The sequence below is a fragment of the Salvia splendens genome, chromosome 13, assembly GCF_004379255.2.
Source record: "Salvia splendens isolate huo1 chromosome 13, SspV2, whole genome shotgun sequence".
NCBI classification, from domain to species: domain Eukaryota; kingdom Viridiplantae; phylum Streptophyta; class Magnoliopsida; order Lamiales; family Lamiaceae; genus Salvia; species Salvia splendens.
The window spans coordinates 6,749,981-6,764,955 of NC_056044.1; the positions used below are offsets into that span (position 1 = coordinate 6,749,981).

Consider the following 14,975-nt stretch of genomic DNA (forward strand, 5'->3'; position numbering starts at 1 on the left):
GGTTTATCTTTATAAATTGGGTCAGACAACTTTCGTTGTATTTTTTCCTAAAAATGATATAGCCTTTCATCCGTATGTTTTCATAGGGCTGGCAATTTTCGACACGACACGATAATCCGACACGAATCCGCACGAAATTATTGGGTTGGGGTCAAGTCTTATTGGATCCGTGTCCTTATCGGGTTGACCCATTAAGGACCCGATAATTTCGGGTTGGGTTTGGGTCGGATACGGGTCGGATACGGGTAACCCATTAAGAAATAATATTATTATTTTTAATATTATTTAAAAATATATATATTACTTTAATTTTTTAATTTCTTATAAATTAGGTTTAAATAGTATAAAATGAATTTTAATTGTGTAAATTAGGTTAAAAATTAAGGTTTAATCGTGTAATATTAGGTTTTAATCGTGTAATATCAGGTTCGGGTTGTTATCGTGTCGTGTCAACCCATATTATATCGTGTCGATAACGGGTTCGTGTCGGGTGCGGGTCGTGTTCAGATTTGAAGGTAGCAGGTCGGGTTCGTGTTCGGATTTACAGTTTCCTTAACAGGTCGGGTTCAGGTTAGACCTTATTAGGTTGGGTCATTATCAGGTTGACCCGATAACAACCCAATCCGCACGATTTGCCAGCCCTATGTTTTCATGGTAAGAAAGATTGTGATTTTTCGTGTCATTGAGTCATATAATTGTTGTTTTACAAGCATAAGAAGACAAAAATATTCGTACAGTTGGTAGGTGATCACTTTAACATATGAATCCGTCCCCAAAATTCGTCACCATTTGACCCAACACGGGTTTTAAGAAATATAATAGAAAGTGAGTTGAAAAAGTTGGTGGCATGTGGGTCCTACTTTTATATATTAGTTTTATAATAAAATGTGAGTGTGAATGAGTTAGTGGAATGTAGGGTCCACTACCAAAAATGGTAAAAGTGAAAGGTGACAAATTTTTAGGGACGGACGAAAAAGGAAATAGGTGACAAATTTTCAGGGACGGAGGGAGTACATTTATTAAATACTCCCTCCATCCCGGACTACTCGCACATTTCCTTTTCGGCACGGAGATTAAAGAATGAGTGTATAGCAAAGTCAACAATTGCGGCTGTAGGTGATAATTTTTACTAAAAATGAAAAGAGTGTAAATAACTTGGGACGCCAGAAAGAAAATAAGTGCAAGTAGTGCGGGACGGAGGGAGTACAAAATAGTACTAGAATTTATCAATTTCCAACTTTCTACTATACTACCTAAGTGACTATAAGTAGACCATAAATGATGCAATTATGTCATGGTAGGAACTAGATAGTAGTACCATTATTATTTGCTAACAATTATTTTTTAGAGAGTAAGTTACCTTGCTGTATAGATATGATTTTCTTTAAAGCAATGGCATATTAATAAATGGAATTATTGAATTACAACTCACATCTACCAAAACAAGCAATACATGTTCAATAGAATTTTCAGTGCCTCATCCCAAATTATCTTGCAATTATTTATACTACTAGCGAAATGAGTCAGATAACTCTAATATTTTGTTAGCTAAAACGAAAATTATGCACAAATTATTTCTTTACAGATAACTCTATTAATAATTTGTTAGCTAAAATAAAAGCTTACATTATCTATTATTGAGAATCCTTTTTGTTTAAATGTATTTGTGTGGTATCACGTGTATCAATTCCTGGTTGGTAAAAAGATAAAACAGATTTTTTACTGAAAATCGTCACATTTTTTATTTGGAGAGTTAGCTGTCTCTCTCTCTCTCTGATCACTTGGACCACCAGCTTCACAAATTGTACACTACTGGTTTGAGTAGATATCATTTCTACATGTTTACTAGATTTGTGATCAAGTGGGATAACCAAACCTAACTTTGTCTAGCCAGGACAGGTATGACTTGGACCAGGCCTGGCCCGTCCCAGCCCGGTCCAACGATTAAATAAAGCGCACTTTAGTTGGGGTTATCGGTTGAAACAAGCTCTATTTGGGCCAGACCGGATTGATGCCTAGCCCGCTTTAGTCATAGGTTCATGTTGAATTAGGTCGGTTTACTTAACAACTCGAATATTTACATCATTATTAGTTTATTAATCCTTTGTCCATGAAAAGTATGAAATGTTTGATCGATACATTTTACCTAAGAAAATAGTTGATGCATTGTTATTGGTTTTTAAGTTTAATACGTAGAATGTTAGTCAATATTGATTTGTTGTAAAAAGCTGCTATGTCAAAAATTTATGGGCCGATTTAAAGGTTTTGAAGCTAAATTTAGAATAGTTCTATACATAAATCTCAAATTTCTCAGTATATCCATCCCCTTAATAAAAATATTGATTATAGGAGAGTATAATATTATCCCTAATCTCTAATTCTCAACTGGATTTGTTAAATAATGGGCCATGAGAGGTCAGAACTTTATATTTTTCTGTTGAATATCCCATAGAAAGAAACAAGTTTGAAATTTGAAAATAACACAAATGAAATCCATTTATAAAAGTAAACGTTCCCACTCTAAAATGAGGTGTTCCTTGTAAAGTTGATGGAGCTCGAGGCTGAGGCGGTGGGCCAGGCCCGGGAATACAGAGCCCGGATTATGGAGTTGATGGAGCAGCTTGCCGGAATGCCTCAACAAACTTCCTCATTTTCAAGCTTCATTTCTCAATGACATTATTTTTTAGTTTCTTTAATTTTTTATGATTGTCAATTCTCTTTATGAGTTAGCACCATTTATATGTATAGAAGAGATAAGCTACTCCAATTTCTCAATTGGAATTCGCTAAATAAAGATGAGAAATGCAAAGTTTGTGAAATATTCGATCCTTCAAATAAACTAGTTTGAGAATATATATTATATAATTAGTATTCCGAGTTTACAGCCATTTAATTAAGCCTCCATTTTTCAATTTGTTATAATGATGAATCACATATAGTAGTAGTAGTAGTAGTAGTAGTATAGATTATAGAATACATAATTATATTCTTCAAATGTTTAAAGCTTAAACTAATTTGATCTTTGAAAATAGATACTAGTAATTTTTATTGGGACGAGTTTAATCGAAACAATATGTTTGTTTTGACATTTGACCGACTATTTTTCAATTGTCAACAATAAAAGTCTGATTTCGAAATCCAAACCAACAACTAATATCACGAAAATAGCGTAGATGTATATATCTAATATCACCATCGAAATACATTACATATAATATTTTAATAAGTACTTTGAACTTCAGAAATTTAAACATAAGACGTTCGACAATTATTCAGTTTGCTCAAAGAGTTCTATCAATAAATATTTTTAAAATAAACAAAATAAATCAAGATTTTCAATTTAAATGAAATTAGATCATAGGTTGCTCAATTTCTAAGCCTCGAAAATGAGATGTGGGGAATTAGTACACACTTTCTTCGTCTTTCAACGTTCACCAAGTTTTTTGTCGAACAACACGGGAAATTGCACAAAAAAAATACTTAGGCCATTACAAAATTAGCATAGTAAAGATTAAGGTTCATAACAAGACTAACTTTCATTCGAGTAAAGCCTTTTCAATCTCGAGCTTTGTATATTTGGTATAGAACAACTACAAGGCTCAATCATAAGTGTGGTGGTGAAAAAAATTAAAAGAGAGGTAGCTTTCAATCAACAACACTTGCTTGAATATAACGAAGGGCAATAATAACTGAGGAAAATCACATTTCTCTAATTAAGATCCCAAATAAAAAAATCTAATACAACATTCTACCACAAAATTCTCGCCAACTCTTTCTCTTAGAAAAGATACTAATCTCTTCTCTAGCAACACAATCATAACTTAGCAAGTAGTGTGTGTGTCGTTGCAGTAGCCTTTCAACGAGGCCCCTTTCGCCTGTTTATGAACTCGGGTTCCCTGCTGACACTAGATAAAATCACAACTTCGAAAAAAATTCACAAAATCAGCTAAAAATTTACCAAGATTAATCCTTGCATTTACCTCTCTATGTGCTCCAGAATGAGCAATCTTGGTCCAGGAGGTATTTTCACATCTCTGAGAGCACTGAAATTTTACATAGGAGAGAAAAGGCCATGTTATTAAGCAAAGACTCTGACTTCATATTTCTAGGCCATTCTGGTGACACTTTTCAGAATTTTTACCTGTCAGTTATCAGTGGCAGTGTGGTATCCGTTAACAGTCCTCTCTTAAAATTCTTCTCGTAGTTCTGCAGGCCAAGATCGTTCAGCATCGATCTCGTTTTCACATAATTCAGATCTTCAGCTGGTGGTTGTGAAAACTTCTGACCCAACTGTTCAAACAATGAAAAGGGTCTCATGGTAACAAAATCTGAATTCCTAATGCAAAAAATCCAATTTATTTACATCCATTAACAGATCTGAATCCCAAGTCTGCATCATACTCTGTATAGTTATAGTAGAAATAACAAGTTTACAAGGACAAGTTCCATGGAGTCGAGTAAAATCACCTGGAAAATTCCACCTTGAACAAGTGCAAAGAAAAGACCAGATGTAAGAGCATTTGCTGCTGGATTCGGGCCACCCATACCACTTACTAACGAAAACAAGGCCCCGGAACCAAAAGCTGCAGCCATACTACAGTGACCAATACCAGAGAATTAGCATTCACAACAGAAGAGAGCAAGACAAACATCTGGGTTCAAAAAAGGAGAAAGGAAATAGTGTATGAAAAACAAAACAAGCCTAGATCCCTGACAATTAACCGATGCATCCGCATAGAGAACAAAGTGAATGGCTGAGACCTTCAGCTTCATAATTCAATATCAAGTCTTTAACTTTTTAGGATCATCTACCTTATCCCAGTTCTCATAATTAAGATAACAATATGAAATTGTTGAATCATCTATTGGCAAGACTTAAGAGTATATCCCAAAAGACAGATTTACAAGTTGCACAGGAGTAAAAGATCACTCAGGTATTTTCAAATGAATTTTATATTCATCAATGTAGCACACAATATCATAAAGCAGATTAAGAGTCTGTAAACATTCTTCTCCTTTAAGAATTATGATGAAATTGAATATAATTAGTAAAGAAAGATAAATGTGAAGGAAAAATTAGGAATTTGCAGCACCACTCTTTTGGATAAAGAGTTCAACTTTAATTTAAATAGCCCATCTATACAGATCTCAATGGGCACTTTCTAGTTCAACAAACATTTTAAAATTTGTTGATCAGCCTGGCAATAAACAGAGCTTCGAATTCATGCAGCAATGGTTGAAAGCTAACTTTGTATTGTTCATATTTCCTAATTGCAGCTCACCCAAAAATGGAGATACAAAGTTGGCAAGGTTCCAGCAACCCATACCTGGTTTGAACATCATCCTTGCCTCTCAATCGTTTCATAACACAAGAAATACCAGCATTTGCACCTGTCATGACAGCAAAGTTGCGAGCTTGTACAAATGGACCTCCAGCAAGAGCCTGAACACGAAAAATGAGGTATAAACATGACCAATTTCACGCAGTACGAATCCAGTTATGAAAGCTTGCTAAAGCATAATCAGCAAAATAACTCAACATAAACGTGCCCACCGCAGAGCAACCCCCATCTCCAATATCACATCATGCTAAACAATCGATATATCGAAATGAAATAAAAACAATACCAAAACAACAAATAAAGCTGCAAAAGAATAAGGATATGCAATATTTTCACAAACTCACAATAACAGAATCTCCTGACTCACGAGAAAACAGACTATCTAACATAGAAGCGGCAAGATATGGATAAAAAGTTAAAAACCATCAAAGAAGCCTATCAATAAACAACAAACACTCCAATATTTATCTAATTTTTCAAAAACAAAAGGAAAAAGGTATACCTGAGCCTGTTTGAGCGACGCCATAGCATCGGGATTAAGGTTAGCAGCGTTAGGAGGCGGCATGAGAAGTGAGTTTCCGTCGCCGCCGGTGATCGTTCCCATAAAGGCGCCAATAGCGGCGCCTTGGGCGGCGCTGGTGACGGTGACGATGGCGGCCTCAACCGGGAGAGATTGCTTCGCCAACCACCCTTTGAACTTCAATTCCACCTCCTTCAGCTTGGCCTGCACCAAAGCCACCGGATTTTGCTGAGAATTTCCCATCGACCCGCCGGCCTTCGTTGGGACCTCCACCGCCATGAATCCTTGCAAGCTTTCAACCGCGATTCGAGATTTAGTGTAGGCGATTTCCAGATGCTTTCCCCCTCCAACCAAGGGTGAATTTGCGAGAGGATTTAGGTGTGTAGTGAGATTTTTGTTTTGGGGAAGGTTTTAGAAAGAGAGCTCTATGAATTGGATAACAGTCTATTTCTTTTGTACTCCTAATTAATTCGTATTTTCATTTTGACCCCAAAAACTGAAGTATTCACAATACATAAATTTTTATTTAAGTTTTTTCAGAAAAAATATGTGCATTAACTACTACTCCCTCCGTTTCGCCATAGTTGAGGCGGAACTTTTCGGCACGGAGTTTTAGAAAGGAATGTTGGGTGTGTTAAATAAATAATAAAAAAAGTAAGAGAGAATAAAGTATAAAGTGAATAAAGTAGAGAGAATAAAGTTACCATATATAGAAATGACTCAACTATGAAGAAACTTTCTGAAATGGTAAAATGACTCAACTATGACGAAACGGAGGGAGTACTACTTCTTATCTTTAGTCAAAGAAAACTAAATCGGGAACAGTGCAATACTCGAAAATATGATATAACTCGAATTCATAAATAGTATCATATTTTATACCTATGAAATTACTACTGATGAGAAGGAATACGTGCATTATTTTTTACTTGAAACTGTACATAATTAATTGATTATATCAGATGCTGTTGATTACTACAACGGCATAATCTTTCTACTTTGGAACAACAAAAAAACAGGCCAGTCCAATTTGTGGGCTCAACATAATACAAATCTGAACTATGCTATGTTATGTATTTGAATACAGTACTATATCTTACAAAAATTGATACTATTAATATAGTGTTGGGAAATCATATTTAATGAGTCATTAAAGCAGCGGCTTAATTATTTTTCATATGAGCCATTATTTAAGTTGGGAATTAATGCGGTACTGTTAATCTATGTTTCAAGTGAGTGTGGCTTAATCCAATTTGTTGGTAAGTAATATACTAAGTAAATTATTTTTGAAGTCTAAGGACCATGATGCTCGGCAATCAAATTACAATAATTTTTTTCCTATTTTGATGATGCACTTTATAAGTATTAGTATTCATTTTGAGTGTTAGTTTACTCTCGTGCAAGAAAAATTAAAACAAGAAGCCACAAAGTGCACGGATAATTAAAATTGTGCAACAAAATATGTGACGCAAACCATGCAGCCCGCGTCAATAGTTGTGCCCAATGACTTGAAAAACATAACCTTGAAACTACCGAATCAAACAGAAGCTAGAGTTTCAATGACTTGAAAACTACGGTTCACAGTGGATTCAGCCTGTCCATCTTTGTAAAACTCCTTCCTTCCCTTCGAAATCTACGAGCCCCTTCACGCGCGCAATTCTCTTGCAGCGCGTAAACCTTAATCTTGCCTGGTTCATGAAGCACCAACTTGCTATCTTCTTCCTTTTCGCTTTCTCCCTCCATCAAGGTTAATGTGATACTTCAACGACCATTCAGAGTACAGTTCAAAGACCATAACAGATTTCTTTGTGGGGAAGTGAGCGACATTATGCAAAAAGCCGTTCGACTCTACATATTTCTGGAGGAAACCCCCCGTTTCAGCATCCCCGGGAACCACAATTTCTCCAATACTACACTCTTGAAGATCAAAGAAGACCCCACACCAGTGGATGCAATCTTTCCACTCTATCCCGTGGAGCCAAAAAGGGTTCGCCACAAACCTTCCAGGTGCTAGTATCAGACTCGTACACCTCAGTCTGACAGCGCCTCCACCAACTCCGGCAGAGGCTGGATGATCTCCTCGGAGTAGTCTTGATGCAAATAATCTTGTAATGAGGCGATTTCAGGGGATCGAATGCCAAGTTGACCCCCAAAACACTTCTATACATGCGATCCACGTTGAGCAAGATCTTCTTGGACTGCTTTGTACGCGAGCGACAAACTTCAAAAGGGCTCTCGACATTGCGGCACTGGAGCAGAAAGAGGCCGTTGGAGAAGCTCCGTATAGTTGGAGAAGCTAGAGACGAGGAGAAAGCATATGGCACCAACTTTTCACCATTGGGGCTGCTGTGAAGATACAAGTAACTTGATGCCTCTGCGAGATGGAGGAGGAGGGAAGGCCTCAACTTTGAATGACGGTGTCGGTGGCGCTGCTGCAGAGTATGCTGTTCAGAGAAATGATGGCTCGAGATCAAATCGAACCATTTCTTGCTCACCAATTTGAATCTGATGAGGGATTTAGCCGGCAGCCAGAGGAGGATCTCGATCAACAGATCATCGTTGTCGGTGATCATATTATCAGAGTGCAGGATCGATCTTGCAAACCTGTTCTAAGCATGTCAAACTGAGATCAATAATGTCACAAAACAAAGGATAAATTTATGTGCAGATATAAAACACTAAAAACTAGCCTACGGATTCACAAATTAGCTGAAGTTATAAAAAGCTGTGCATCTTTGTAGTCAACTTTTACAAGCTGTGCATATATTTTAAAACAAATTGCGGATTTCTTAATCAAATTCAAATAACAAGATGAAGCAAAAAAAACGTGGCCTCTTTTTCGGAGCGCAAACCGGACCGCAATGAAGGTACTTCAAAGCGGCCTCTATTGGCCAAGTATTGATGGTGATTGCCACAAGTTCGTGATGCAATGCAATGAGTGCCAAAGGACCGGGGGTGTCAAAGAAGAGGGAAATGCCAATGGCCCCAATTGTGGAAGTTGAATTGTTTGATGTTTAGGGGATCGACTTCATGAGCCCCTTTCCATCATCGTTTGATTATGAGTATATTCTTTTGGTGGTGGACTATGTGTCTAGATGGGTAAAGGTTATTCCTACCCACACCAATGATTCCAAAGTTGTGACTACAATTGTGGAAAAGAATATTTTCACAAGGTTTGGCACTCCACGAGCTCTAATTAGTGATGGAGGTTCCCACTTCAACAATCGTTTGTTGGCAAGTGTGCTTGCTAGATATGGAGTGATGCATAGAGTAACAACACCTTACTATCCCCAAGCCAATGGTCAAACCGAGCTAGCCAACCGGGAGGTGAAGCAAATTCTAGAGAAGACGGTGAGCACAAATCGAAAGGATTGGTCACTATAGCTTGATGATGCATTATGGGCGTATAGGACGGCTTATAAGACACCCATTGGGATGTCGCCATATCAATTGGTATTTTGCAAATCTTGTCACCATCCGGTAGAGATGGAGCATCGATCATATTGGGGAGTGAAGAAATTAAACTTGGATTTCTTAAAGGCCAGAAAGGAGAGAATGCTTCACCTTAATTTGCTAGATGAGTTTAGGAATGAGGCTTATGCCAATTCTTCTGTCTACAAGGCAAGGTTGAAGACATATCATGACAAGATAATTGAAAAGAGGGAGTTCTTCCCGGGGGATGCGGTGTTACTCTTCAATCATAAATTGAGGTTATTTCCGAGCAAGCTCAAGTCTAAATGGTCGGGGCCCTTCACTATAAAAAAATGTGATGACCAATGGAACAATGGAGCTTATTGGGCCCGATGGAGGCACTTTCATGGCAAATGGCCGCAACATCAAGAGATTCTACTCCAAGGATCAACAAGATGAGGTGTTTGTTGTGGCCTTGACCGAGTAAAGAGGAGCTTGAAGACCGTCGGGCAAACGACGTTAAACAATTGCGCTATGGGGGAGGCAACTCCTATTAGGTACAATTTTATTTGAGTCAATGTTTTTTTCTCTCGTTTTTAGGATTTTTCTTAGTGTTTGTTTTGGTGTGTCGTTTTAAGTGTGTTTAATATCCCAAATACGTTTGAGTTGGGTTTGTGTTTGTTTTAGTGTGCTGGAACAGGAAAATAGGTTTGGATGGGTGAAAAACGGAAGGAACGAAAAAAAATGGGTTGGAGTCCAGAGAAGAAACCTGGCTGGGTGTTTCTGCCTAGACAGAAAACCCGGTCGGGCGTTTTGAAGAATCAGTCGGGGTCCAGAGAAGAAACCCGGCCGGGTGTTTTCCATTTTCAGAAAAACCCGGTCGGGTGTTTTGAAGAAACCGTCGGGGTCCAGAGAGAACCCGACCAGGTGTTTTCTAATTTCCAGATCACCCGATCGGGTGTTTTAGTCGCATATATATAGCTGCTTCGCAGAACACCCGACAGAAAAAACTCGGTGCCTCATCTCGCGAAACCCTAGCCCCCATATCCGATTCTCAGGCAAATTCCTCTGAATTCCTCCCTTCCAATCTCACTTCTACACTCTAATCTTTCATCCACTCTCTCTTTTACACATTTTAAACCGATTAATCGGTGAAACTTTTAGTGAGAACAAGGCAAAGAAGCTAATTTTCGAATTCCACTTCAATTAAACCCCAAAGGTATGAACTTCTCCCTCTTTTCTTCTTCACCCATGGATTATTGTTGACTATTGAGTGAATTATGGAAGAATATGATGAATTTGATGCATAGTTGTGGGCTTTTGAGGATTAGTGTGGATTTGTTGTAGAATTGCTAGAATGGGTGAGAATTTTGGAATTGTTTGCATAATGTGAAGTTGAATGTGTTGATATGTTGCCTTTGTTGGATATTGTTGCTTTTTTGTTTCATGTTGATGAAGAGTTGGGTTTGTAGAAAGATAAATCAATAGGCGCTTCTACATAATTTGGGCCTACTCCAATGCTTTGATGCGCTATGCAACGTGGGGGAACTTACTGGGATCTCCACAAGGGAGATCGTTTCCTACCACCGCCTCACCTTTGAGTTCTTAACCACATTAGAGGTAGTGATGCGGGGGAGGAGTATTGCAGCCATAAAGTTCTGGCTAAGGAACACGAAATACGAGCTATCCATGGAGGATCTAAAGGAGATCTATGGGATCACAACGGATGAGTATAACATGCCGATGGAGTTCAAGAATGGCAGATTCTGGAATGACATCACTCTTGAGACCGAGGGGTTCAAGGTCGTTCGTGCCAAGAGCTCCATGATCTGGAACCCAATTCTCCGCTTGATCCAGAAGGCTTGCAATAACCATCCCTTCGCTCGAGCTGAAACAGGGAGTGTCCAGAAAGATGAACTGTTTTTGTTGTGGTGCCTCGTCCACGGAAGGCCAATGAACATGGCCTATTACATTATGAAGAATTTGGAGCGAGCATCAAAAAGGAAAGTAAGTACTATTTGTTGCGGTGCTGTGGTGGGCGCCATTGCGCGCCACTTGGGCGTGAATACTAGCAGTTTTACGCAAGATCGAGGGCCCAGAGTTTTGGATATTGAAGCACTCCAGAGATCATATGATCTAGGAGTATAGTATGGGGGCCGAGCCTTCTTCTTACAGAGGTTGAAGGATCACTTCCCTCTTCCGGACCCAGTCAACACGTACATCAATGGGCCCACAGAAAGAAGGAATTGGCAGATGAATTCCCCGATCCACCAAGCTATCACAGCACGATGCCTGGCAGGTAAATTCTATGATGTTGACCCGGATGAGTACGAGGAGCTGGACCATGCTGAGTTTCCTGATGCTCCCGAGGTTCCCGAGCACTTGATGATTGAGCATGCGGATGAAGATGAAGATGATGACGAGGTCCGTGAGGAGGCCGATGCAGAGATTCCGCAGCATGGTGACGGTGGAGCTGGGACAAGCACCCAAAGGACACGGAGCCGGCAAGAGCGCGAAGAGGAGGATTATGGCTCATTGAACGAGAGGCTAGCTCGGATGGAGGTACGTGAAGAGGAGTACTGGGCTTGGAATGACACGCGGTGGAACCAGTTTGAAGCCCAGAATGACGCGCGATGGAACCGGTATAAGGAGAACTGGAATCAATTTACCGAGTTCAACACTGCACAATGGGCCAACCTCAATGCTTGGTTCGATGATTTCCGTGGCTCCTAGCAGCATCCGCCTCCTCCGCAGTGAAGGTCCATGGGAGATCCACTCTCTCTCACACTTATCCTAGCTTTGCTTGAAATAAGTTTGGGGGGGTGTCTAGTGGATTCTCTCTTATCTCTCTCTCTCTCTCATGGTTTATGTATGCTCTCGTTGTTTGATTTGATGATACCTCGGTCTGTACCCCTATTCTTTTGGCTATACTTGATTATGATATTTGGGCATGTAACCTAACTTATGATTTTCTTTGTTTTTGGATTTTGGGGAATGTTTTCCTTGTTCCACTTATGTTGCTTGTGTTTTTGTGTTTATGTTTCTTTTTAGGAATGTTTTTCTTGTTTTCTTAGTATGTTTAATAATCTCCCTTGGGTAGATGATAATAGGGTGAAAAAATTGAAGTTTGAACGAGTGTGAGACATGTTGGAGGAGTTGCCAATGATGATTTTGTGCAAAATTTTTTGGAAAACCTTGTTGATATGGCTAAGTAACATGTAATTTTTTTTATTTCAAATTGCCTAAAGTGAATTGCATGATGCCTTGTCTTTAGCCTAAAATACCATGTGAGAATTGAGCCTACTTTGTTTTTAAATGTGTGTTTTATCTCAAGCATGTCATATGTTTCCATTATGTTTTCCTTTGTTTCTTTTGTATTTTCTTTTGTTTTGTGTTTAACTATGAGTAGCTAGATTTCCTTCGGGGATTTGGTGAAGTTTGAATGGATTGTACGGATTGAATCTATGGTTTAATGCTTATCTATCTCATGTTGTTGGTTTTGTTGATTCTTGAGCTTTTAATATCTAATTGACTAGCTACCAATTAGATACATCCTTTTTGCCTAATTGTTGTCATTGAGAAATGCATGGTTAGGATAGATATGTAATCAACAACTCCGTGTGCATTACATGTGATCGAGAGATGCATGAGCTAGGGAGAGGGCTTGGGTTCGTTGTTCTTAGGAGTCAATCTCGAATTATATGGAGGAGACTCCTACTCTAGTGATTGATCCGCGTGTTAGATGCACCCGAGAGGGGGTCTAACCAACCTTCCCGACTTTCCTAACCACAATTGAGGCCTAATAGATGAGTATGACCCTTAGATGGCAACCTTGATCCATTCTAACGGATCCATATCCCTACCTTTCCCAATTTGTGTGAAAACCATATTTTACTTGTTTTGCTTAGTTAATTGTCTTAATTTGCTCACTTGTTCTTTGCTCTTAGTTAAGAAAAACCAAAAACCCCCTTTTATTAGTCTAGATAGTGTTTGACATTGCATCGTAGTACTCAAACTGGCTTTTAGTCTTCGTAGATCGATAATTTTAGCTTGACACGTGCTACTTATCCCATACACTTGTGGGTGACATTTTGATTGAAAAAATAGCATGAGTCAAGCTCCGCGCTGCCAACTGTGCTACGACCCGTTGGTACAAAAATTATAATTTAATTTCTAATTTTGAAAGATATGGAATTAATAAGAATTCAACCAAAAATTATGATTTTAGTGAACAATTTTCCCTATAAACAAATTAAATGTATAAAAGAATAAACAATGCTAAACATAAGTTTATCAAAAGTAATCCTCATAAGTTACGCTCATATAAATCCGTAATATAGCATTTCTATGTAAATATATATCAAAAGTTAGAAACAAGAAACTTTACATGCCATAAATAATTAACAATATAATTTCAGATAATAACTAAATCCTATATTCTAAATTAAATCAAACCAAATCAGACAGATACAACTTGATCTTGATTGACATTCTTGTTTAAACCGCACTGTGAATAGTATATCCTAAATAGGTAAGTACGTTCACCAAATTTAGTATTAATAAATGTTCAAAGCGAAATTCAAGATAAGAAAAGTAGAAATGCAATAATATTGTGCCAATAAACAAAGTCGAGCGTATAACTGAATGTCTAATTCTTGACTTTAGTGATCACATACACACTATTATCGTATTTCACATTCAACGCAATTCTTGACATTTGCTAGTTTTAAAATTATTAATCCAGCAAGGTCCAAGGTATATCATTGCATATAACTTAAGAAAAAAATTAGTTGAAGAAGTAAATTCCTTAATATGAGAATTCACATATCATGGGCAATATCATTTATCATTCACGTTCGTTTAATTTACTATACCTAATATGACTCTACACATATTTTATTATAATGTCTTTTTATAGTTTAAAATATGTTATATGTATGTATTGTGTTTCCATGACGTTGATTGTAGGTATCGTATGCGGCTACGTATTTAGATAATTAATGCAAATGAGAGAAAAGTAATCACGGAAATTTAAATTGCTAGGAAAAAATTCATCCCACGAATTTAGACATTTAATGCATAAACATAAAGAGATTAGAAGCTAGGGGAATGATCGATTGCTAACTCAATCTTTAATTATTAACTATAAATAATTTAAAATCATAAGATTTGTAGAAATCTAATGGTTTATAAATTGTGGTGTGTAATTTCATTTTATTATTATTTAAATTTAAAAAGATAAGAAAAATACTAAAACTAGGGTTTTAGATCAAAATGTCAATCTAGTGTATTAAATATTTCAATACGATTAATTGAATATGTCAACACAATTTAGCATTGACATTTTATATGTATTGTATTGATATATTATTATAGGTATGTTGACATTAACATGCTACAACAAAAATATGAAAATTCATTTTTTTAAAAAATTTTGATATCGAAACATATACAAGTGAGATCTCATTAGAATCCTTATAAAATTACCTTTAATTTGAAATGCGTTGTGTGAAAAAATATTTTAAATTGAGATAGTTATAATCATTTAAAATTTTAAGATATTTTTTAAAAGTTAGTTATAACTAACTTTTTTGTTAATTGGCATTAATATCATCAATATGGATGAATGATCTTATACCTTGATTTAATGATCCAATGTTTATCAATGGGTGGGTCAGAATATTTTAATGATTTAAGAAGGG

At 37.3% G+C, this 14,975-nt stretch overlaps 1 protein-coding gene and 1 pseudogene across 1 annotated transcript; both read right to left on the reverse strand.

Annotated features, from left to right (window-relative positions):
* Positions 1 to 3,643: 3,643 nt before the first annotated feature.
* On the reverse strand, positions 3,644 to 6,295 carry LOC121762992 (chloroplastic import inner membrane translocase subunit HP30-2-like). Its single transcript, XM_042159023.1, has 6 exons — positions 5,845 to 6,295; positions 5,328 to 5,443; positions 4,468 to 4,594; positions 4,142 to 4,290; positions 3,981 to 4,043; positions 3,644 to 3,896 (listed from the first exon to the last, which is right to left on the reverse strand). Exons 1-6 carry the CDS (start codon positions 6,139 to 6,141, stop codon positions 3,857 to 3,859), a joined length of 792 nt encoding a protein of 263 aa, XP_042014957.1. The 5' UTR covers positions 6,142 to 6,295; the 3' UTR covers positions 3,644 to 3,856.
* A 1,278-nt stretch (positions 6,296 to 7,573) lies between these two features.
* LOC121760405 lies at positions 7,574 to 8,435 on the reverse strand (annotated as a pseudogene).
* Positions 8,436 to 14,975: the final 6,540 nt, after the last annotated feature.

Coding starts and splice junctions, on each gene's coding strand:
- LOC121762992 (XM_042159023.1), bottom strand. CDS start 6,141: ATGGCGGTGGAGGTCCCAACGAAGGCCGGCGGGTCGATGGGAAATTCT. Junction 4,044..4,141: donor CTGCCACTGATAACTGACAG/GTAAAAATTCTG, acceptor GTAAAATTTCAG/TGCTCTCAGAGATGTGAAAA. Junction 3,897..3,980: donor ATTCTGGAGCACATAGAGAG/GTAAATGCAAGG, acceptor TAGTGTCAGCAG/GGAACCCGAGTTCATAAACA.